General features: G+C 41.3%; 1 protein-coding gene across 1 annotated transcript in view; it reads left to right on the forward strand.

The window, feature by feature from the left end:
• Nucleotides 1-26153, forward strand: part of LOC102833043 (kalirin-like) — a 398989-nt gene that overhangs the window by 249349 nt on the left and 123487 nt on the right. Inside the window, exons 12-14 of the mRNA XM_006869427.1 lie at nucleotides 1520-1728; nucleotides 6165-6339; nucleotides 20656-20851. Coding sequence (XP_006869489.1) covers nucleotides 1520-1728; nucleotides 6165-6339; nucleotides 20656-20851 — 580 coding nt within the window. The remainder of the gene's footprint in view (nucleotides 1-1519; nucleotides 1729-6164; nucleotides 6340-20655; nucleotides 20852-26153) is intronic.

Below are 26153 nucleotides of genomic sequence, written 5' to 3' on the forward strand. Positions count from 1 at the left end.
CAATGTAATGTAACAAGTTATATGAACTGTTGAATGTGAAAAAAAAATTGCTTGTGAGGGTAGTACATGGAACACACTTATTCAAAATAAAAGAACATGCTTATTGATAAACATATCGTATTATTCTCATTTAGCGGATGAGGAAACTGTGGCTCAGAAAAGTTGTTCACTTCTCCAATAAAGGAAATCCTTCATGTCCCTTTATTTCCTTACCTCCAGGGCTTAGTAACCCTTCAAAAGGTTGTGGGAAATTTCTGTGATCTTTTAATTCCACTTGTCTGTGAACTTTTTGAAGCCCCCTCATATTTGTTATCCCATTTCTTTTCTGTCACATTTACGGCCTCCACTGTCTATAGAACAAAGAATAATTTATCCTAGTCTTGATGATAATTGTCAGCCTCTCTTTTTGTTGTTTCTTTTCTTTATCCCTTATTGTAAACGTTATAGCATGATTTATCATACTGAGAACTAACTGAATGACTTAATAGTTTCAAGATAGATGTGTATCCATGTTCTTAACTTGGAAGACATATAGAATATTAGAACAGAAGGTAACTAATCTTTTTATTTGGTTTTCCTCAACCTATTTTGCACATAAAGCCATGGGGTCAAAGGACATCAAAGTGATTTGTTCAAAGGCTCCAATAAGCTGTGGAAAGAACAGGGTTGAAATATACATCTCTGACTCCCAGTCTATCAATTTTCTGTCTTTACTGACCTTTTTTTCTGTTTTTTTTTTTTTTTTTTCTGGCAGAGCCCCAAGTCTATCTTTCCTGCTAGCTAGGTAAAGCCTCATGGTTTCAAAGCAAACACCAAGCTCATCTTTCTCACCATCATTTATAAAACTGCTCAATGTGAACACAGCCCCGTGATACAGCATTAGAGACCTTTATTCAGTGTGAGAAAGAATTACCAAAAAATGAGTTTTCAAGCATCCAGTCTAGAGCATAATTTTGATGTGAAAAAAATAATAATTGAGTCTAACTCCTCAAAATTTTAAGAGCTTATTTCAGTTCAAAACACTATACTTAGCTCTTTTAAGGTTGTCTAACCAGTCATATCATCCTGGCTGTATTCTACAAGGGAAATGCTTCACACTTGTATTGAAATCAAGATAAGTTCCATCTTTTCAGCATTCCACTTTCCAACCACTCTAGCAAGCCTGAAAAGAAAATAGTAATAATAACACAGCACAGATTATGCTTAATAGTCTTCATTTAGTTCTTACTGAGCAGGACATTCTTTGTTGCATACTTAAAATATCATGAAAATTCCTCGGAATCAATGTCTGGCTACTGCGAGAGCAATGTGCACAGAATGCCAATTCTAATGGACTGCATTTAGCAAAGATGGATAATATATACACAAACACACAAATGGACCCATGGATATGCTGATGAGAAAGACTAGATCTGACGTTGCACTGAGTGGTTGAGGAGGTCCAGTCAGGCTTCCTTGTCCTGTCCTAGCTCTAGCCTCTCCTGTGTGCTTGAGTGAAGTCTCTGTTCTCTCCCTGCAGTTGTGGACATGGATGGAAGACCTTCAGAAGGAGATGTTGGAGGATGTCTGTGCGGACTCTGTGGATGCAGTCCAGGAACTGATCAAGCAGTTCCAGCAGCAACAGACAGCAACTCTGGATGCCACCCTCAACGTCATCAAGGAAGGCGAAGACCTCATCCAGCAGCTCAGGTCAGCGCCTCCCTCCCTGGGGGAGCTCAGCGAGGCCAGGTCAGCATGGCTGTGCTTTCCAGTGGGAAATGCCTCGGGCTCAAATGAGATAAGTCATGACCAGCTTTGTGGCCTTGTGTGAGCTTCAGTGTTTCCATCTGTATGACATAAAAATGTCTGCCACCATACCTAATTTGAGTTTAGTGTGACATAATCAATGTGAAGCGTAATTTATTTTTCAAGATGTTTCTCAGCAATGAATAAAGAACTTCGTCATTAAGAATGTGGTCATATGGAGAACAGTCAGTATGGAATATAGTGTTATCTGCTCTCTGAGCTCAGCTAAACTCTGAGCTCCAGTGGCCCAGTTTGAATGTGACCATTTGCTGATGGTTGACCTTGTTGTTGTTGTTGTTGTTGTTGTTATGTGCCGTGGAGTCAGTTCTGACTCATAGCAACCCTGTACAGGGTTTCTGAGGCTATAAATCTTCACGGGAGCAGAAAGCCTCATCTTTCTTCCTGGAACAGCTGGTAGTTTTGAACTGCTGACTCTGAGGTTCGCAGCCCGTTTCGTAACCACTACGCTACCAGTGTTAGTTGACCTTAGCCCCATAAATAAATACACAATGTGTGATGTTGCTACATGTAGCTCTCCATCATGCACTTAATGACCTTTCTACCATTCCTCTGTGCTGCCCAGAAACTAAACATAACCATGAACAAAGAGAATCTAGTCTATAAACTTGTATTCATTTGGATATATACTAACCCCCCTTCCCCCATTGCCTCCTTTTTGTTGGCATCAAATACAAAATTCCCCACCCCTGTCAAAGGTACTGACTCCTCAGATGGAGGTGTCATGAGGCCTTGAGCAAGCAAGCCCCCAGGAACCAGCCCTGTGGCCAGGTGCTGGATTAATAGGATTTGATGGTGCTAATGATGCCTGCCTACAGGGACTTATTCCTATCCCAAAATTACTGAGTTCTGGGACACATGCCAGGAATGGACAGAAATAATCTCATCAACAAGTCCCAGGCCAACCATAGAGCCTGGGGAAATTACTTCAATTGGAGAGGACTTTTTTTTTCCCCATACCAGTTGTCCAATTAAATAAACAATGAGAAATTGCCATTAGAAAACCCTAGCATGTTTTTCTGTTGGAAATTAACAATTTCTATTCCAAACACAAACATGAGATACTGCATACTAACAAGACACTCTTTCTCTTCTTCCTCAAATTTGTATTTATGAGTATATAACACCTGACAGTTCTGTCTCCCTACCTAGGAAAGTCCACTGTCATTTGCAGTCACTTAACCTCTCTGGGTCTCAGTTCAGCTGTTTCATCTGTGTCATTAAGGGGTTCACTATGAGCATTCTGTCTACTCAGGAATTTTGTGACGGTTTTGTGTTATCTCTCCAAATACTTTCCACAAGGTCAGCAGCCTTCGTTCTCTGGGCCTGCATAGACACTACTTGCTTTTAACATCCGCCAACACTGCACTGTGCCTGTAGGCTTCAGGCTACTTGATGATGGTGACGGCAGTGGTGTGAGTGATGCTTGTTTTACAAGTTGAAGTTTCATGGATTTTAGACAGTGCCACAGCCATGTGGCCAAGAACCATTGGTGACCATTCATTTCTTTATTAACCTGACTCTACTCTAGGTACCTAGGTTCCTGTCTTAGTTTTCTAGTGCTACTGTAACAAGAATACCACAAATAGGTGACTTTGACAAAAGGAAGTCTATTTTTGCACAGTATAGTAATCTAGAGGAGTCCTGGTGTGGCACTGTAGAATAAAGCACTGGGCCGCAAGGTCTGTGTGAACCACAAGGTAGGCAGTTCAAACTCACTAGCCACTTGGAAACCCTATACAGGGTTGCTTTGAGTCAGAACCGACTTGAAGGCACTTAACAACAACAAACAGAACTGACTTAACAACAACAAACCAAATAGTAATCTAGAAGTCTAATTTCAGGGCTCCAGATCTAGGGGAAGACTCTCTCTACCTGGTCCTAATGAAAAACCTTTGTCTCTTTCCAGTTTCTATCCTTAGTTCCTTGGTAATCTCCTTATAGCATTTGTCTTTCCCTCATTTAATGCTAGCTTCTCTTTCTATCTGATCGGTACTTCTTATAAATCTCAAAAGTCATTAGGTTTAAAATATATCCTACACTGATACGGCCTTACTAACTAAGAGAGTCCTGTTCCTAAATGGGATTATATCCATAGATATAGGAGCTAGGATTCTAATACAGAGAAATACAATTCTATACATAATAGCTCCTCTCCCTGACTTCAAGACCAAGATAAAAAAAAAAAAGAAGTAAATCCTGCAGAGTGGCTGTTGGCAGGATGCCTCACACACACAGCAGTGTCCTCTGACACTCACCACTAAAGTGCTTAAGGTGGTTTCTACAGCATCTCTGTGAGCTGACTCCCTAGTGAGCATGACGCTGCCAGAGCTTCTATACAAAATGGTCAGAAATCAGTCTCTTCTTTCTGGAGACTGTGTGCTGGAGAAATGCTGAGATGAGTAGTTCTAAAGGACAGTCTTCACATAGTGCATGGTGGATAGTAGTCATGAGGACACCTCTTAGGTGCTTTTTATGCTTGGGGGTTTTCTGCAGTGGTTTGCCGGGTGGAGAGGAGCCATACCTGTTTCATGCCCATTGAGACCAGGGTGTGGAAGTGAGATTTGGGGGCTCTCTCAATGACAGAAGACAATCTTGACAATCTAGCTATAAACTCTCCTCAGAAACAGATGGCGTGAGCTCAGATACCATTACTTCTGAGACAAACAGTCTGAAAAAACCAGGTATGGACAGGTCTGAAATGGAAAAGGGTCTGAGCCAGCTAGTGCTGCTGTACAGAAATACCACAAGTGGTGACTTAAGCAAACAAACATTTATTTCCTCACAGTTTAGGAGGCTGGAAGTCTGAATTCAGGATGCAGGCTCTAGGGGAAGGCATTCTCTCTGTGTCAGCTCTGGAGGAAAGACCTTGTCTCTGAATTTCTGCTCTTGGCAACCTTCATGTGTCTTGGCATCTCTCTTCTCCCATCTCTGTTTGCTGACTTGCTGGTTTAATCTTTCGTTTATCTCAAAGGAGATTGACTCAAGATGCATCCTATATTAACCCTGTCACATTAGCACAACAAAGACAACCCATTCTCAAATGGGATTGTAACCACTGGCATCCAGGTTAGGATTTGCAACACATATTTTGGGCAGACACAATTCAATCTATAACAAAAGCCTTCCAGAAAGCCTACTGATGACAGGACTCAAAACTAATTGTTTCTCCCTTGCCCCTCAGACTTCTTAGACTCATAAGAAACAAAGAAGTCACAAAGTAATGAATATGCCAGTTTATTTAAAGGATTAGGACTCCAGTTTACTAAAGGCCTTACAGAATCGGAACTTCTTAACCTTAGTGGTATTCCTACCACCGTTACCTCTTTGTGAGTTTCAGCAGCATGTCACTTCCCTGAGCTGGTCAATCTGTTTATCTCTGGTTTTCTTCTACAGCGTGCCACCGCCTACCATTAGTTTTATATAGATTCTTGCTGCTCAGAAAGGACACCCCTTCCCATCTCTTTGCTCAGACATTCATTCCCCCCCAACCCCCCAATCAAAACTCATCTTCTTGGAAGTTGGTTGTTCCAGGCTGCTGTGATCTTGCCTTGACTCTTTGCCTCAGTTGGCACTTGATGCTTCATTTGTAACCTTTCAGAATTGATAACTATTCATACCACGTTACTACTTACGGAGCATTTCCCGTGCACTGACTCCTTTGGCAGTGGACTGCAGAGTGAACAGGGCAGGGCTGTTTGCCTGTTTTACAGGTGAGGAAACTGAGGCTCAGAGAGGTGATTTCCTAAGGCCATCACCCACGCATGTCAGAGTTGGGAAATTAATCCAGTTGGCGGACTTCAGCCCCAAAGTTCCCTAACTACAACTTAAAACTTGTTTACCACCAGTCTCTATCTTGGCACAGCACTGTAGAGTGTATGGCTAATTTAACAGCCATGATCCCATCTCATTTTAACAGCAGTCTTGTCAGATAAGCTAGGGAGGTCTATGTTTTATGTGCCTTTCATTTGTCCTCCCTATGTGCTGTGATATGTGTATGCATGCGTGTATTAAGACTACACATATGTAGACCAGGCCATTTCTCTGATATGATACACCTTTTAGAGTCCTTTCCTATTTATCATTTTACTTGATTCATTCCACAATTCTGACTGAGGAATAGGAGAGCAGCTACTTTGGCAAAGGCATACAGTACTGTGAGTGCACATTGCCTCTGGTTCGCCTGTTAAACAGATAGTGCCAAGTTCACAATAGGAGTTTGATAACTGTCTGTTGATTGAATGACTCAGCTGACTCTCATCCACCTTGCTCAGATGCTGAAGTCCTCCCCTCCCCTTCCTCTGTCACTTTTAACATGGCGAGGCCCCTCCCTCCCTTCTTTTCTCTCCACTTTGCCACAGGGACTCAGCTGTGTCCAGCAACAAGATGCCCCACAGTAGCTCCATCAGCCACATCGAGTCGGTCCTGCAGCAACTGGATGATGCCCAGGTGCAGATGGAAGAGCTGTTTCATGAGCGGAAGATTAAGCTGGACATCTTCCTGCAGTTACGCATCTTTGAGCAATATACTATTGAGGTACAGGTGGACGGGTAAGGGTGGAAGAAGGTCAAGGGGAGTACTGGGGGAACTGCTGAGTGGTCTTCCTGGCTGAAAGCAGTAGGGACAAGGCAGTAGCCTAAGGGAATTGTTGTTTCATAGTGACCCTGTATAAGGTTTCCATAGAGCGGCTGGTGAATTGAACCACCAACCTTGCGGTTCAAACTGACCTTGCAGTCTGGCACATTATCCCACAGTGCCACATCAGAACTCCAAATCTTTAATATCTTATGATCTTTCTCCTCTTATAAACATACCTCTACCTCTGCCTCTTTGAAATTCATTCTTATTTGTTGCTTAAAGATTTCGTGTTCTGAATGGGCTTCTGGGACAAAGGAAAATAGATCTTTAAATCTAGATCTCAATCATCCTCCCAACTGATTCCAGTGACTTTAGGTGAATTTATTTCCATTTGTTAATTTATCATTTATTTTGAATCTGCACTCAAAAGGGTTTCAGGTGGCAAGTAGTATTAAAATATACATTGAAAAAACAATTAAAATGCCAGAGGAAAAATAGAGATATTGACATGATGCAAGGAAGAGTGAGTGTAGTGGACTTTATAAAGGTGGGACAGCAAAGGCAATGACTAGAGGAAAGAGAAAGGATGTGAGTTATGATTCCTGCGTAATTACGAGTCAGGCTCACAAAAATAAATGGAGGTTACATTTGATTACAGTGATCTAGGACCCAGCCACCCCCTCTGTTCCTTCCTCTGCTCTAGTTTGCCCACTGGGAGTAAGTATATCCCCAAGGGAAATTATGTTAGTTGTTGTAGTCTTTGTTTACTCTTCTGTCATTCCAAGTCCACATCAACAAAATACTTAAGGGGAGAGAAACAATACAAGGTTTGGATGTTTCTGTTGTATTTGCTTACATGGCTGTGGTTGAGATTCAGATTGCTGGTTTAGTTCCAGAATGAGGTGGCTAGTTTTACTTGGTCATGAATTGTACCCTTGCTGGGGTTATCCTGAGGGTAATTCTGGGCAAATCCATTTTCACTCCTACAAAACAATCCAAGGCACATGCAGAAAATGTTCTTTAAAAAAAGATGACAAATAGTTTAAAATTGCTATTGTTAAGTGCTGTCAAGTTGGTTCCGACGTATAGAAACGCTGTATAGGGTTTTCAAGGAGTTGCTGGTGAATTTGAACCACCAGCCTGGTAGTTCAAACCGATCTTTCAGTCCAGTGCTTTAATCCCACAGTACCACACTTTAAAATTGCTGTTATTGTAAAGTGCTATCGAGTTGGTTCTGACTCATAACAACCCTGTATAGGGTTTTTGAGGAGAGGCTGGTGAGTTTGAACCACCGATCTTGTTTAAACCAACCTTGAGGTTAAGTGCTTATCCTATGGGGCCACACTAGGATTCTACTTAAATGTAGCAAGATTTGCATTTTTCAGCCTTTGTATGTGTAAAAATCCCTTCTGGTAGTGTTGTTGTTGTTGTTGTTATTGTCAGGTGCCATCGAGTCGGAACCGACTCATAGTGACCCCATGCACAGCAGAAAGAAACATTGTCCGATCCTGGGCCAACCTCACTACCGCTGCCACACTTGACACCATCAATGATGCTACCTGGCCAATCCATCTCTTGGGGGTCTTCCTCTTTTTCTCTGACCCTCCATCTTACCCAGCATGACATTCTTCTCCAGCGACTGTTCTCTCCTGACAACATGTTCAAAGTATAAGAGACGAAGTTTAGCCATCTTGGCCTCCAAGGAGCACTCTGGCTGCACTTCTTCCAACACAGATCTATTGGTAGTGTGGTGGGTTAAAAGTTGGGCTACTAACAGCAAGGCCGTCAGTTCAAGTCTACCAGCTGCTCCTCAGGAGAAAGATGAGGCTTTATGCTCCTATAAAGATTTACAGCCTCCAAAACCCTCTATAGGATTTCTGTGACTTGACGACACACAACCACAACCACTGCCACCCTGAGGAATGGGTGACAACTCCGACAAGTTGGTATGCAGTAGACAACTTGGCAAAAATGGTGAATTAGTGTGAGACTCCACTCTCAAGCAAGGAAAATGAAAACACTCCTGTGTTTCTGCGTTCTCTGGTTTAGGCAATCACATCCATGTTTTAGAGAGGGTCTTAGTCCCCATTTGGAGGGTGGACAGCCCCAAATTTAGGGGAAATTATGCCTAGAGTCTTAGAAATTGAAGTCATGCCAAATCCATAGAGAATCTCTACTTCAAGTCAGATTGCCAGAAGTGAATTTTGAGCATGGTGGGACAATTTCAAATACCAGCCAGTGTTTAACTGTGTGGATAAAGAGCAAACTCACATAGAAGCTTCCGAGTGCGAAACTGAGGGTGCTTTCTGTAATAAGACATGTCACAGCTGAAATAAACCAGGGCAGGCTCTGTGGTAAAGGGCTGCAGCTGGTTTCCTTTACTGAAAGGAGGCGTTGGGTAGACATACTCCAAATTCCTGGGCATTACTGAAAACCAGTATCCTGAAGTGCCTGTTATCCTGAGATTTGGGGAATCCAAACATGACTTTTTAATTGTATCACTGATGGCTGAGATGGGCTAATTAATTTAAAAATTAAGATAACACATGAGGTATGAATTGTTTTACTGGTCTCCTTTTACTCGATAAATAGTGGTATATATGCCTCCACAATATAACTGGAGCACCATCCCCAAAGGTGAAACTTACACCAAATTTGTTAGGCAGGATGTTTGAAAGCAAAACTGCATTCTTGACATACCTTCTTAGACTCCACAGAGACCAGACAAAGTGGTCAAGAGTAAAACATGATATTCTATAAAACTCTTTCCTTTTGACTCAGCCTCTCTCTATGAAAAACATTTTATACAAACTGCTTATGAGATAAGAGACACATTACTAAATGGCAATAATGCTTATTTTGCTGCAGTAAAAATATAGATGATATTTCTTTTTTTTTTTTTTTTTACTGCTTTGTTGCATTTATAAGTTTAAATAAAAAAGAAATGAAAGTAAAATTTACAAGGAACAATAGGCCAGTCTTTGGTTGCAAACACTGTCAATAAAACACTTTAAAACTTGGAACCTCTATACATGCAAATATATTTAGTTATAAATTATCTACATTTTCATTGACAATCTCAAAATGCAATATGCCCTTAGGATGAGGCTTAGCTTTTCATTTGAAAATATGAAATCTGGTTCCATATTTCAAATCATCTTGTTAATCATTTCCAGTTATTTTTTGGGTGTCTTTTGGCAAAGCTGATTTGAATCTCATTGTTTTTATCCCATAATATGGTCAACAAATCTTCCCAAGGTAGAGAAGCGTCCATGCCCTGTCCCTGTTCCCAGTGCTTTCATGACTACTATTCTCTTCAAACGGCAATTCCTTTTCTTAAATCCTGCTATATGTCATGTGCCCTTCTGTGAAGGTTGGTTTTGTTACAACTGGATAATAGATAAATCCACTGGGCATGTGCAAAGAGCAATGATTTGAAATAAATGGGAAGCAATTGAGCATATGAGCCACAGTCTGCCTTGGCAGTGGAACGAGCTCCTGCCCTCAGTGAGGAGACCTCTTCTTCCACAGGTGACAACACCTGCCTGTCGTCAAATCAAGTGAAACACTAGCTCTATTCTACTAGGGAGACTGGGTTTGCGTGGTGGTTTGTATCAATTGTTCCCATGTTCATCCTGATTCATGAAAGTCTAGTGAAGCTTTTTTTTTTATTTAATAAAATATGTATGTGTATAGTACACATATTTGCACATTTATGTGCTTGTTTATATAAAGAGAATTTTTCTCTCTATTATTATTGGATGATCTTCATTATCTCCTGAAGAGGCCACAGCCATGTTGGTATGTTGTTGTTGTTGTTGTTGTTGTTGTTGTTGTTAGGTACCTTCAAGTCAACTCCAACTCATAGCGACCCTGTGTATCACGGAACGAAACACTGCCTGGTCCTGCACCCTCCTCACAACTGTTGCTACACTTGAGACCATTGCTGCTGCCACTGTGCCAATCTGTCTCACTGGGGGTCTTCCTCTTTTTCACTGACCTTCCACTTTACCAAGCATAATGTCCTTCTTCAGGGATTGGTCCTTCCTGATAATATGTCCGAAGTATGCGAGATGAAGTCTCATTATCCTGGCTTCTAAATAACATTCTGGCTGTACTTCTGCCAACACAGATTTGTTTGTTCTTCTAGTAGTCCGTGGTACTTTCACTACTCTTCTCCAACACCATAACTTAAATGCACCGATTATTCTACAGTCTTCCTTATTCAGTGTCCAACTATCACATGCATATGAGGCTACTGAAAATACCATGGCTTGGATCAAGCAAACCTTAGTCCTCAAACTGACATCTTTGCTCTTGAACACTTTAAAGAGGTCTTGTGCAGCAGATGTGCCTAGTGCAGTACGTTATTTGATTTCTTGACAGCTGCTTCCATGAGTGTTGATTATGGATCCATGTAAAATGAACTCCTTGACTACTTCAATCTTCTCATTTATCATGATGTTATTTACTGAGCCAGTAGTGAGAATTTTTGTTTTCTTTACATTGAGATGCAATCCATACTGCAGGTTGAAAGTATTTTAAGTCCTCTTCACTTTAAGTAAGCAATGTTGTATTATCTGTATATTGCTGGTTGTTAATGAGTCTTCCTCCAATCTTGATGCCACATTCTTCTTCATATAATCCAGCTTCTCAGATTATTTGCTCAGCATATAAATTGAATAGGGATGGTGAAAGAGTGTACTCTTGGTGCACCCTTTCCTGATTTTAAATCATTGAGTGTCCCTTGTTCTGTTCTGCTTCTTTGTCTATATGCAAGTTTCTCATGAGCACAATCAAGTGTTCTAGAATACACATTCTTCACAATGTTATCCATAACTTGTCATGATCCACACAGTCAAAAGCCTAGCATAGTTAATAAAGCACAAATAAACATCTTTCTGATATTCTCTATATTCAGCCAACATATATCTGACATCAGCAATGATATGCCTAGTTCCGTGTCCTCTTCTGAATATGACTTAAGTTTCTGGACGTAACTGGAGTTTCTGGAATGTACTGTTAATTTTTTAATTGTTGTCAGCAAAATTTTATTTGAATGTGATATTAATGATATTGTTTGATGATTTCTGCATTCTGTTGGGTCACCTCTCTTTGGGATTGGCACAAATATGGATCTCTTACAATCGGTTGGCAAGATGCTGTCTTCCAAATTTGTTGGCATAGGTGACTGAGCGCCTCCAGTACTGCATCAGTTTGTTGAAAGATTTCACTTTGTATTTCATCAATTATGGGAACCTTGCTTTTTGCCAATATAATCAATGCAGCTTGCACTTCTTCCTTCAGTATCACCAGTTCTTGATCATATGCTACTTCGTGAAATGGGTGAACATTGATTATTTATTTTTGGACAGTGATTCTTGTATACCTTTCATCTTCTTTTGATGTTTGCTGCACCATTCATTATTTTGCCCATTAAGTCTTTCAATATTTTGAGTTGAGACTTAAACTTTTTCTTCAGTTCTTTCAGCTTCAGAAATGCTGAGCATTTCTAACTCTAGGACTTTGCACATTTCATGATAATACTTGACTTTGTTCCTGAGCTGCCCTTTGAAATTTCCTGTTCAGCTCTTTGACTTCCTCATCTCTTCCATTCACTTTAGCATCTCTGTGCTTGGAGAGTAAGTTTCAGAGTCCCTTCTGACATCCATTTTTGGATTTTCTTTACTGTCTTTTTAGTGACCTGTATAATGTTTTTGATGTCATCCCACAGCTCTTCTAATCTTCAGTGATTAGTGTCTAATGCATCAAATCTGTTCTTGACATGGTCTTTAAATTCCACTGGAATATGTTCAAGGTCATATTTGGGCTCTCATGCACTTGCTTTAATTTTCTTCAGCTTCAGCCTGAACTTACATAGGAGCAGATGATAGTTTTTCAACAGTCTGTCTCTGGTCTTGTTTTGACAGATGTCTATATCTTCCCACAGATGTAGTCAATGTGATTCCTATGTATTCCATCTGGTGAGGTCCATGTGTATAATTACCTTTTATGTTGTTTAAAGAGGGTTTTATAATGAATAAGTCATTGAGTTAGCAAAATTGTATCATGCAATCGCCAGCATCCTTTCTATCACCAAGGCCATATTTTCCAACTATGGGTCCTTGTTTCCAACCTTCACATTCCGATCACCTGTACTTATCAATACATCTTGATTGCATGTTTGATCATCTTCAGACGGAAGAAGTTGGTAGAATGGTTCAATTTCAGTATCACTGGCTTTAGAGCTGATACAGACACCAATAAAATATGTTGGTACAGACTGTATGCTGGTGTGTTGTTGGTAAGTGCTGTCACATCAGTTCCGACTGATTCATAGTGACCCTGTATAGAGTTTCTGAGGAGCAGCTGCTGAGTCTGAACCACTGACTTTGCATTTCAGACTGACCTTGCAGAAGACTCTCTGGAAAATATGGGCCAAATTTATGGTCTTTCTTTTAAATCTCTAACTCAGATTACAATTACAATCAAAGTTTGCACAGTTCGCTTGAAAATTAATCTGAGTAATTAACATGAGTAAGGGATTAAATACCCAACTAAAAATCTATGTGGTTCACATTAGGATAAGTTGGAGTCAGGCAAAGGCTGGGAGAAATAACTTTCAAGGAGGAAAATACATCCTAGAGAAGTTAAAGATGATTGTTACCTTACTGGTGGTCTCAACGCTGTCATTTGTGGTCAGTATATTTGGAAGTCATTCATTTCATCCTTTCATTTGTTATAGCAATTCAACTCAAAAAATATTTAGTGAGTACCTTCTGTGTAGCAGAAACTATGTCCGATATTGTCCTTAGAGGACTAGTTAGGGGATATACAAAATCAACATACAAGGTAGTAATTCTATGATAAAGAGATGCTCACGTCCAGGATGCAGGGCAATGAGACCACTGGATGATGAAGGGCATGCTTAGCCTACTCAGGCTGCCCATGGAAACTACCTGTTGAGAGTACACCTGAAGGACAGGTAGTGATTGGTAGTCAGGATTTTGTATCCCTGGAAAATATCTCCAGATGCCAGAAGTGAGAGCTGGGTGATGAAAGCAGAAACCCAGGATTTCACTGTCTTGAACCAAAATCTCCACCCTTTAGCACTTTGGGCCTAATCCTTCTATCAGGAACAATGGAGCAAATCTGTTTCCACGTCTATTTGGCCACCTTAAAAATAATTGAAAATGGCTACCACCAGCCGCTCTCTCTTTCCTGAAAAATGGTGAGATTATATAAGCAGTCCCTTCCGATTCTAGAAATCCTGACTATGACTGCCCTTTGGAGTCCTGGTGTGGCATTGTGGGTTAATGCGCCAGACTGCAAAGCTGTTTGAACTGCAAGGTTGGCGGTTCAAGCTCACCAGCTGCTCCTTGGGAACCCTATACAGGGTCACTATGGGTCGGAATCAACTCCACAGCACTTAACAACAACAGCAACAACTGCCCTTTATCAGCTCTTTACTGCAGTGTATAAATGCCTAGTTTATTTTCCTCTTTCTGAATACACATAGTTTCCAGATACCTAACTCTCCTGATTAGCTCCCGATGAAGGGACTCATTCCAACACTAGCATTCTCCCAGTGCAGCCAAAGAGAAGCTAACCTTCCCAATGCCTCCTCAGTGAGGTATCGTCCGTCCTGTCTACGTTCCCAGGCTCCTAAAACCCTCTGGTTTTCTTTTTCAAGGTAAGTGCTTCTTGTGCAGTGACTTTCTTTTCTTTTCTTTTTTAGCTTAAAGAAAGGTTTTTATATTTTGCCCTCTCAAAATTTACTGTTGTGGGGGAAGGGGGGGGTTTCATCTTATCAAAATAAATTTCAATGTATTTTATCACCTACATTGTAAACTGGAATGTTGGGAGGTCAGGCAGAGCCCTGTGGTGCTTCACTGGACAGTCTCCTCTGGGTCACATAAAGCCAGTGGCCTGCACAGCCGGTCTGTGTCTTGAAGCACCCAGCGTACCCACATCCAGTCCAGTGTCACAGCCTTTTCTTTCATGGACATAGTGGTGGTGGTTATGTGCCGTGGGGTCGGTTCCGAGGGTTTCCAAGGCTGTAAATCTTTACGGGGGCAGAAAGCCTCATCTTTCTCCCACAGAGCAGCTGGTAGTTTCAAACTGCTGACCTTAAGGTTCGCAGCCCGATTCTTAACCACTACATGTACTAGACTGCAAAGCTTTACTGTTCTCCATGTTTGTAACATGCCTCAAATAATACTAAATATATTGAGAAAAAAAAGTGAAGTCTGTTAGAGATAAATCTTTGTGGATTCCTAGCAATAACTGTAGCATTTTCTAAATACACCTCAGGTCGTTTGGAAGGAAGTACAGAATAAATACAATAAAGTAGACTAAAATCCTCACAAAAAATTTATTTGATCATTTCTTCTAGACTTTTTGTCAAATTTATTTCAAGATCACTGGATGGTCTCTCCCACCATCTCTTTATCTTTCTCTCTCTCTTGCTTCCTCCCTCCCTTTTTTAAAATACGAATACTCACACAGCTTTAGTGTTCTGGCATAACACCTATTTCAAATATATTCTCAAAGATTCTTCTGTAGTGGGGTGGGACCAGAGTTGTAGACCTAAACTCAGGTAACATCAATCAGGTTAATGCTGAACACTCCTGGTTTCTGATAAAGATGGAACAGAGGAGATGGATGCAAGTTAGGGCATTTAGCTTACACATTCCAGTCACTCAAGCAGTGCTGGGTGTTGAAACAATTGAACAAGGTATGTTGTAGGAGCTCTTCTACAGTAGAGATCTCTTGTGAGATTGGTTTCTGTCAAGTCTCAGATTAAGATGGCAAAGGTATGATCAAAATAATCACTCAAGATCACTACCAGCCTCAGTGGTGGTACACCGCAGAGTCATAGCGACCCTGCACAGGGTTTCCAAGGCTGTAAATCTTCACTGGAGCAGAAAGCTTCATCTGTCTTCTGCAGAACCGCTGGTAGTTTTGAACTGCTGACCTTGAAATTAGCAGCCTGACTCATAACCACTGTGCTACCAGAGTTCCTTACCTCCAACCCTAGCAATGGACAAAGGCAGGATTGTATCAAAGACACCCACTTTAATCACAATAGTGAAGAAAACAGCATTACATTAGCCCTAAACATGGCCCAGATATCCAAATTATCAAATTATCACAAATTTTAAAGAATTGCTTTCTATATTGACTAATCTCATCATTTTACAAATTGTTTGACAAAAAGAACTTGGTATAAGATTAGGCTAGGAAAGTAAAAGACCATGATAATTTATTTTAACTGTGGAGACCTTTATCAATACATAAATCCATTATGGTAAAATAGTTCATACATGCAACACATCTGTCTCTTCAGCTGCAATATGTCTTTCCCTGTCATCTAGCACTTGTAGATCAGTGGAAAGTCTCAATTGGGCTTTTTTCTGTGTTTTGGTTTTTTGGTTTTTTTAATGAGTTGAAGCCCTCCTATTTCTCCCTGCCTCTTTATCTAAAACTTGTCAAATCCTCCTCTGATTTCCATATCAGCTGTGTCTCTTTTTTTTTTTTTAATGTTTTATTGTGAATTATATGATAGTTTACATGGGAGAACTTTAGCTTTACATTCATTCCATAGTATATCATCTCACTGCCATGGTTCCAATCCCCTCCATGCATCCTCAACCACCCAAAGGGTATATCCCAGAAACCTGCCCCCTACACTTCCCCCTCCTCCCCCCAGTTTTCAGCCCACAGTCCCTTTCCCTCTCTGGGTCCAAAGTCCCCAGTCACTTCATCACTACGTGTCATCATCTCTGCCTCCATCTCAGGCATCTCTGTTTCTCTGGGTAGGGTCCCGCTCTTGGCTCTTCTCCGTTGATGGTCCCAGAGGTCTCTGCTCCTATCCAGGAGATTTAATCACTCCCTTCCTTGTTACAAAACTTCTACCTTTGTATTTCCAACCCTCATAGTCCGTCCTGATAAGTATTATTCACTACAGTATCACAAGTTACCCATCTGTAGCTCCTCTCATCATCAGCTGTGTCTCTTGAGTAGATAGTTGTTAGAACAGAAATAACGCCAATGTATGTCTCAAAAAGGCCATTATATCCCAATGCTAACACAGGAGAGTGAAGGAGAAACAGGCAGATCACTGATGTCAAGAGAGGAGCTAAGCAGACCAGGAACTGAGGTGGAGCTAATTGAGTGGGAGGAAAAAGCAAAATTCTGTAGGTTGTCTAAAAGCTGAGCTCTCTCTGTAGGTACCTTATGTTCTATCCTTCATTCTCTAGTTTCTTCCCTTAACCATTTCTCTCTAGATTTCTTTACCAAATGGAGTTAAACCATGTGGTGAATGTTTTTCTTTTCACAGTCTTCTCTGTTTTAGCAAACTAACCTATGACCCATGTTTGGAGGTTGTTGTGATGCTCTTCATGCAGAAAGGTCTAATTTGGAGTATGGTCAGGATTGACCAGACTGAGAGGAGGGGAAAGGGCATTTCAGGGTTATTAGACCAAGGAAAGATGCTGCAGAAGAAAGAGAGAACCCACAAAGTCAGTGTGTAAACTGGGTTTATGGACCAGAAAAGCATGGGCTAAGACTAGAAAGCAGTAACATAAGCATCAGCTCTCAAAACAAAGATTTTTCTTTAAAAATCTCTGTATGCCAACCTTGCAGCCCAGAAAGAAGATAGAGAGAAGAACTCTACCTTCTTTCATGGTATACACAGTGAACAAACTTTCCTTGAGGTAATAGAAAATACTCAGGAAAGAAAATAACCCAGGAAACATTAAAAACACACAAAACCAGACTAATTATAGGCTCTAGACATCAGTGATTTGAGGGGAATGGGAAAACAGAGCCAGGCACATATGCAATAAAGAGATTTAGACCCAGCAGCAAGGCTGTTCTGTTGAGCAGTGTCTTAGTATGCTCTTTCCTCAGGCATGGCGTAATCAATAAATAGTGTCACAATAAATAGACTTGGGCTCCTCAGCATAATTCTGTGGTAGAGTGGAGGAAGGTGAGAAAAATATGAGGTAGTGAGAGTGGAGGAAGGTAGATGTCGTGGACGTTTGCCATTATTTTGTAATTCCATTTTCCACAAAACATTTGAAGGATTCATATATTACATCCTGAACATATTTCACATTCAGTTTAGATCCAAATTCCCAAGAAATCAGACTATCTAGCCTCATTCTTCGACTGAAACATTTCCACCTTACTCTGTTCCTTCTCTCCAGACCCTCAACACTTTCCACTCCACAGATTTCTGGTCTTGGGATCCCACTGGGAACTTCCTGCAGCAAACAGACTCAGAAGACGTTATAGCCCCAGTTCCATGAGAACAAAACAAAAATGTAAAATGGAAGTAAAGGCAGACTCTTCCTTTCATGCTTGTGTTAGTCTAATTGTTGTTTTCCTTGAGTTGTAGCCAAAGGAATGGTCTAAAAATTGTTATTTGGGTTTATTTGCAATAAACACCTGATTGTTGTTGTTGTTAAATGCCGTCGAGCAACCCTGTATAGGGTTTCTGAGGAGCCGCTGGTGAGCTTAAATTGCCAACCTTGCGGTTCAAGACAACCTTGCAGTCCAGCGCATTAGCCCACAGTGCAACACCAGAACTCCACAAACACCTGATAGAGGACTTATATCTAGAATGTATTAAGAACTCTTACAAATCTAATGGGCAAGAGACTTGAAAAAATACTTTATGAAAGTAGCTGTACAGGTTGCCAATAAGCAAATGAAAATGTGTTCATCATCATTGTCGTCAGGAAAATACAACTTAAACCATTGTAAGATATCACTCATTCCCACTGTTGTTGTTGTTGTTGTTAAGTGCCGTCAAGTCAGTTCCGACCCATAGCCACTAGCGTGGCTGAAATGAAGTAGATTACCATACCAATTGATAGTAAGGCTGTATAGTACGACTATAGCTTTCATACATTGCTATTGGGGATGTAAGATGTTATGATCTTGGATAGCATCTTATAAGGTTAAATATATATCTACCCTACAGTCTGGCAGTTCCACTGCCAAACAAACCAGAATCCGTGTCCAGAACAAGATTTGTGCAAGGATTTTCACAGCAATCTTATTTCTAATAGCCAAACACTGGAAACAAGCCAAAAGCTCATCAGCAGGAGAATGGATAAACAAATAACTCTAGATATATACTTGTACAATGGAATGCTATTGAGCAGTAACAAGGAATAAACAAATGATATGTACAGTATGGGTGAATCTTAAATACACCATGTTTGAGCAGAAGAAGCCAGACAAAAGATTATATACTGTATTATTTCATTTTGTATTAAATCCAAGAATAGAAAAAAAAAAAAATCTATGGTAACAGAAATGAGAAAGTGGTTGCCTGATAGGGTCGGGGGAGTAGGCTGACAAGTGTGTAACTGGACATCTTGGAGGATGGGCAGTTCTATATTTCATTCTGGGTGGTGTTTATACAGGTGTATATAATTGTCAAAACTCAGAGCTGAACACTTAAAATCTTTATATTTTGTTAAATGTATTTTATATGCTACTTAAAAAAAAATACTGTAAGATCAGCACTGAACTGTGAAACACAAGGTCAGCAGTTCAAACCCACCAACTGCTTCTCAAAAACTATACAGGGTCACTATGAGTCAGAACTAACTCGATGGCACTTAACAACAGTCCTACAAAAGGGTGTGGTGTTATAGAATAAACACTGGACTGCTAACCCAACATCAGTGGTTTAAACCTACCAGCTATTTCTGAGTGATGACTCAGAAACCTTATATAGGGTCACTGTGAGTCAGAACCAACTTGACAGCACTTAACAACAACAAGAAATCCTATAAAGATGAGTTACTATTCTCTTATTCCACTCTATTTAACAGTCTTCTCTAAACCAGAGCGTGCAGTACTTTCAAAAGATATAATCACAGATAAACCTGTTTTCCTTTCAACCTACTGGCTCCCAGATCCCCTAGAACCTCCCCACAATAAGTAGATATTGACCAAAATCATTAAAAAGGCCAGGCTTACTGGTTGAGTAGAAACTGGTAGAACCAACAAGATTATGACTGTCATTCAGATCTGGAACTGAACTCACCCTCCATGGCCCAATTTTCAGTCAAACAATCAACAGGTGTGAAAGGTGAACCAAAACACTAGTGAGGTACGCACATCCTAGAATGATCAACCATTTGAGATCAAAAGAGTAGCATTTACCCAAGGATAAAGTTCAGAAGAGTGAGAAAAGAAGGAGGAATGGAAACAGGAAACACGGGAGGAAGTGGGATAAATGATGTTCTATTGTGAAGATTGCATTCAATGAAATAAAATTAAATATGTATAAGTTTTTAATGAAAAACTGATTTGCTCTATAAACCTTCAGCCAATCCATAATAAAAGGTTGCTTTTTTTTAGTAATTTTTAAGTAGATATTGGTTGTTCCTGCTGAGCTCAATGCACCCCTAAGAGCTGACCTGAGACAATACAGGGACATGATCTAACCCAGGGCAGTGAGGGCGGTAATTTTATAGTTCTCCCATCTCTATTTCAAGAACAGAAGCCACACTTCATCTGTGTATACTGTGCTTGAAGAAAGGCCTTAGGATTAAACAAAACAAAAACAAAATAGGGAACCCTGTGCCACAGATAGCAGTTCTTCATGAGGCACAGCCTTGAAAACCCAATGGAGACAATTGTCTTCTGTGCACATGGGGCCACCATGTATCAGAATCAGCTCAGTGGCAACAGGTTTGGGTTGGGATTCACCACGCTTCTCTCACCCTCAGTTTCTGTCTCTTGAGAAGAAACCGTCATTTCTGAGAACCTGTCCAATTATGAAAGACTTTGAGAGCAGAAGTTGTAGGACAGCGGACAGAGTACTTGTAGTTAGTAGATGAACTGAGCTTTGTCCGAAGCTCTGCTCCTCACCAGCAGGGTGAACTTTGGGCATGTCACTGCATCTGTCTCAGGAAAGATCAGCTCTCTGTTTTTAAGATTGATCTGCCTGCCCCACTGGAGATCAAATGGGATAGAAAGTGCAAACTTTGATTCAAATCTAAATTCATTATATAAATGTTTGCTGCTCTTCCTTTACTGATGCTATAGATATTGGAACACATGGAGAACACGTTCAATCCATGAGTGAGTGCATGACATAATTGTTTAAATGTGGCATAAGGGTCAAAGAGATGCAGAGATGGATTGGAGGGGCAGGTTAGTTAGTAAAGCTTGGTATTGGTGAGGTTCCACATGGTAGTTTCTCATGGGCCCAGGGGACCTGTACTGATGGTCCTTCCTTCACAGGTGACAGCAGAGCTAGATGCTTGGAATGAGGATTTGCTCCGGCAAATGAATGACTTCAACACGGAGGATCTGACGCTGGCGGAGCAGCGCCTACAGCGCCACACAGAGCGGAAGCTAGCCATGAACAACATGACTTTTGAGGTCATTCAGCAGGGTCAGGATCTGCACCAGTACATCATGGAGGTCCAGGCCTCAGGTATGCAGCAATTCTCATTCTCCTAGCAGGGATGGTGATGGGTATGAGAGTACAGCTTGTCTCCTACAATCACTTCTACTCTATGACTTGACTTTATTCTTACAGATAGAGAGGTTTTTTTACTCCTATTTTAGAGGAAAAAAAAAAAACAGAAGCCATAACTGAAATCACTTGTCCAAGATTGATTGGCTAACTAGGTTCTATGTAGTGAAGATGGAAATTGGTTCAGGGTTTCCTGGTGCTGAGAGAGAATGGGGGAACCAATGATGTAAATTTGCACAGATTCAAAGAATGGTGACCTAGAAAACAAACAAAACAGGTTGCCTTCAGGAGCAGTCAGATGTTCATGTGAACTATTCATGTGACCTGTTGTCTCCTCCCCACCACACACACTACCGCCCACCAGGTCTTCCTCCTTCAGGGCTCATTTCTTCAGTTCATTCTGTTGAGTCCTGCTTTGTTTGGTTTTTTAATCACTGGTCCGTGGGTGAATGTCAGAAGTGCTAATACAAATTTATGGCAAGGTCATATCATTTTGTAGCTTCTCAAAAATATGGGTGAGTTACTCTCTTTTGACTCTTTGTCTTGCTCAGAGTTCACTATTTGCCCAACATATGCTTGAGTCATAACTGCCACTACTCCAAACAGCCTATGATGTTAGAACTGGAAGAGTCTTAGAGATCTCTAAGTCCAACTGAAGTGACAGAAAAGAAATCACTTGACTGGTTGCAAAGCCAGGGAGAACTAGAATCCAGGTCTCCTACCACCCAAATCACACCCATCACTTTTCCACCCCGATCCTACTCTAAAACACGTTTCCTGCCCTCCAGGACAAGGCAGACAAGGACCTAGGCCATCAACTCATTAAAACCCTGTTGGTCCATGTCCCTGTAGATCATGAAGGATATTTAGACTCATAAGACTATCAGGGGACCTAAGCAATCATACTAAATTTTAGCACTCTGTTTCTTTTGAAAACCTGAAAGTGAAATGGTGATGGTAGTGATGGCTGTATGTCGTGAAGTTGGTCCCATCTCACAGGGACCTAGTATAGGCTTTCTAAATCTGTAATCTTTACAAGAGCAGAAAGCCATATCTTTCTCTGACAGAGCAGCTGGTAGATTCAAACTGTTGATCTTGTGGTTAGCAGCTCAACTCATAATCCACTTCGCTACCAGGGGTCCTTGAAAGTGTAAATACTAGCATTCAAAGGAACTACACTTGTAAATGAAGAAGAATGACAGTTTGGGCATTTCTGTTTACTTTTGTCAGACACAGGCCTGCTTGTAGCTGTGGAGACTCAGCACTGCACAGCCCCAGGAAGGACTATCCACACTGTATTCTTTCTGGGGATCTTTTCAAAATGACTGTGTTCAGGCACCACCTGAAGATATTCCAATTCAGTCAGTCTGGATAGGACTTGGGTACCAGGAGAAAATGTACTGGGTGATTCAGCAGTATGACCTGGATTGAGAATTGTGACTTTTCCTCATTTTCTTCTCATCAGACCTGACACCAATAGACTAGTATAAGACAATGACTCTCCAAGTGTGGTTCCAGACAGCAGTGTGAGCAGCATCTGAGGATTTGTTAGAAATGCCAGTGCTAGGGCTTACCCAGACCTGCCACATCACCATCTCCCGGGGTGGAGCCTAGAAATCTGTGTTCAGTAAGCCCCCCAGGTCATTGTGAAGCACCTGGCTTCTCAGAGTGTGGGGCCTGGACCAGCAGCAGCAGCAGCAGCACTTGGAAGCTGGCTAGACTTATAAATCCGTATCTGCATTGTATCAAAATCTCCAGGTGATTCACGTATGTGTACGTGCAAGTTTGAGAAGCAGTGATCTAGCATAGAGCCTGTACCTTTTCAGGGCCTTATTAGGGAAGTGGGAGGCTGGGGAAGGGGGGAACAGTGATCTTTTTCTGTGATTGAGAACCTTATGGGTTCAGGGTTTAGCACTACAGCTTGTCCTCATGATGCTCATGATAGGAACCAACTAAGACTAGGAACCAGGAGAGAATGCAGACAGAGTACCAAAAGCTATGCAGGGATGTTCATCCCTTAAAAGTGATGTATCTAACAGGAGAGAGAGAGCCTGTTGGCCAGGAGATCTGCACCATTCAGTACTTTTGTGCTGGTATGACCTTGGGCAGGCCAACCTTTGTTCCAAAAGCCAAGTATCCATGGTAACAGAAAAACTTCTGGGAGCTGGCAGTTCCTGAGGACTGCTTGTAACTGTGGGTTGGCTGTGCTTGGCGACCACATTAGCCATGAGGGCTGAGTGGGTGAAAACACCCCCAGGCAGATGGGCTGTCTACCCCCACATTATCCTGTTTAGAGCTGAGCTTTGTCAAAAGAAGCTTGATTGGTTTCTTCATCTCTCTCTGCTGAGATTGGCTGTTCCCCTGCTTCTGCCACAGTTAATGTGCAGACTGCAGAGCCCTTGAGGTATCAAAGGGAATGGATCCAGATGTTTCAGGGACTCCATTGCCTTTCTATGACTGAGCGCCTGGTTCTGCCGAGGAGGCACCTCCTCTGTGGACTTGGAGGAGGAAGCACAGAGCAGGAGACAGGTGGAGGGGCAAAAATACAGGGTGGGCCTTACCCTAGTTAATGAGGACTACAGGACTTCCGAGACAGGGATTAAGACAATCAACAGCTTGGGCATTTGCAATGTATAGCTAATACACAAGTGCTGATTGAAGGTGAAATCTGCCCTTGTCTTAGAAAAAGGGCAGTTGGCAAATGATGAATTTGGCTGGTATTTAGCCCTCCATGTTAAATGAATTAAGGACTTTTATGCTTTGATTTTGTAATAGTAAATGGAAGTATGGACTTTCATTATGCTTATTTTCAAGTGTAAAGTTGAAGACGTTGAGCCAGGTTCTACTAAATCCTTCAGGTGCACCAACAACTCTAGAGCAAAAAACCTTTACTTATATCAATGCCATCCTTAGGAATTGAAGGCAAAACAGGAACAATTTCCTAATTTGTTCATGTTATTTCCTCATTATAGATTTATCTGTTTGAGCCTCAATTTGGAAGGTAGTAGGCATTACTGGAAAAAGCTAAGTTATACAAAATAGGCTTGCTGAATTCAAGGTCCTGTTCCACCACCGATGAACCACATCTGACTCTGAAAGTCACCTTTCTGTATCTTTAGCTCTTAGACCCTTCTTCTGTTCGGTGTGGCAGATGGGCCTTGATTCTTAAAATCCCTTCCAGTTCTCACTGTAGCCTCACGATCCTCACTAATTATGAAACAGGTCTTCTCTTGGTCAAAATCTGACCAAGCCACAGTTACCCTTGGCCTGAGAATAAGACAAAATCTGTATAACCTGTGGTAATGTTGCTTGTGTGGTTTAACTGAATGAGGCATCAAACTCTCTCATTATGCAAAGTTTTTGGGTGAAAAATCACTGGAATCTAAAGCATTGAAGGTTAGAATGCACTGTGCCTGGGAAGAACCCAAGTTCAGCATTTGAAAATTAATAATTCTAAAACTAAATGAAGTGTTTTGGAGACTACGTTTCTCCTTGGGCTTAGAAGATAAGAGTACTGGGGCTATAGAAGCGATCTGCTTGGGTTGGAATCCTGGTCACCCCATTTACGATCTGGTTGGTTACCCAGCCTCTCTAAGGTTTGCCTTGCTAAGAATAAAGGAATCTTAAGAATATTGACCAAGTAGCGTCATTTTGAGGATGCAGTGACATAATCCACATAAAGAGCATGACAAGGGCTCTTATCAAGCTTGACGCCTCCTGTGTTCCATATGGTATTCTAGCACATACTGCATTCCTGTGGGATTATTTGTGTTCCTGTCACTTCCCCAGCAGGATGAGTGAGTGCAGGGACTCTTTCTCCCCACCTCTTTCCAGTCCCAGCGTCTGGCAGAGTGGTTCCGTCTTGCACATAGCACATTCTCAGTAATGTTTGCTTCATTAATCAAGAGTGGACTTCAGTGTAGTTGGCATAGATGTAGGTTGAAAGTAACAGACTCCAAATCATTTTACTTGGGGCCTAGAAGGAAAGGAAAGGCCTGTGTTTTTCTGAAATGAAAGCTACTCCGGGGTTACTGTGGACCTGGTGTAGGTGAAGGGGAGGGGATGTAAACATTAATGTAGAACAGTGGTTCTCATTCTGGTGGTTTATTTAGAAATTTCTGGAAATTTCTCAGGGATTCTGATTGAATTGGTCTAGAATGGATCCAGATTTTTTTTTTTTTTTTAACTTCTCAGGTGACTCTAATGTAAAGCCAGCGTGAGAACACAGATCTAGAACCCTGATTAAAGGGAGTTGTCATTTCGGAACTGAGTGTTGTGTAGAGGAAGTGACACAGAAAGAAGAATGGGGAAGGGGCAGGAGAACAGATGTTCCCCATAGGAGACAAACACAGCATTTCAAGAATATACAGTTAAACATCTTACAAATATGAGCAGCAGAGCCAAGCATACCTAACTCTAACTCCAGACCACAGCTGCTCCTATCCTTGAGAAAGTTCAGTAGCCTGAGGCCTGGCTATAAAGTAACATTTTATCATTAGCTGTGTGGTCTTGAGACCTTAATAAACTCCAATGCAGAGCCTCCTCGCAATTTGAGTGTGGTATAGGAGTACCTCTGTTTCCTGGGTTCCTGACCACTGAAAGTATCCAGCAGTGAAGAATCTTGTCTGCATGTTGGAATCATCCAACCTGGGAACTGTAAGAATTATATCCACTAGAGGTTAGGATGCTGTTGGTCTGAAGTGTAGTCAGAGCACAGAGATTTTTTAAAAACACTTTCCAGACAAAACTAATACAGTAAAACCCGCTAAAGCCAGACCTGTGCAAGCTGGAAATCTGTCAGAGAGGAAAAAACTCAAATGTTTTCCATAAAAATGAGTATTAAAAAATGGTATGACATCACCCTCTCAGAGGCAGAAAACCGGTGCCCCATGCCCACACCCATTACCATGGAGACAGTTCTGACTCAGCGACCCTGTGCCGGGTTTCCAAGGCTCTACATCTTTGTGGAAGCAGGAAGTCTCATCTTCCTCCTGCAGAGAAGCTGGTAGGTTTGAACTGTGGACCTTGCAATTAGCAGTCCAGTGCTTATCCTACACTGAAAATCAAGGCAGTCCAAGCAATTCCAGCTCTCACAGGTTTCACTGGATGAGCCAGGGTTGAAAACATTGGTTTAATAACATCCAAACCACCATCGCTTCTACTGACCAATAAATGTAAGCACAAAATACCTGTCAGATTTTATGTTTACATTATATACAACAAACCCATCAGTAAAAGTGTTTGTTACAATTTGTTAACA

Source organism: Chrysochloris asiatica, unplaced genomic scaffold (genome assembly GCF_000296735.1).
Source record: "Chrysochloris asiatica unplaced genomic scaffold, ChrAsi1.0 scaffold00130, whole genome shotgun sequence".
Lineage (NCBI taxonomy): Eukaryota > Metazoa > Chordata > Mammalia > Afrosoricida > Chrysochloridae > Chrysochloris > Chrysochloris asiatica.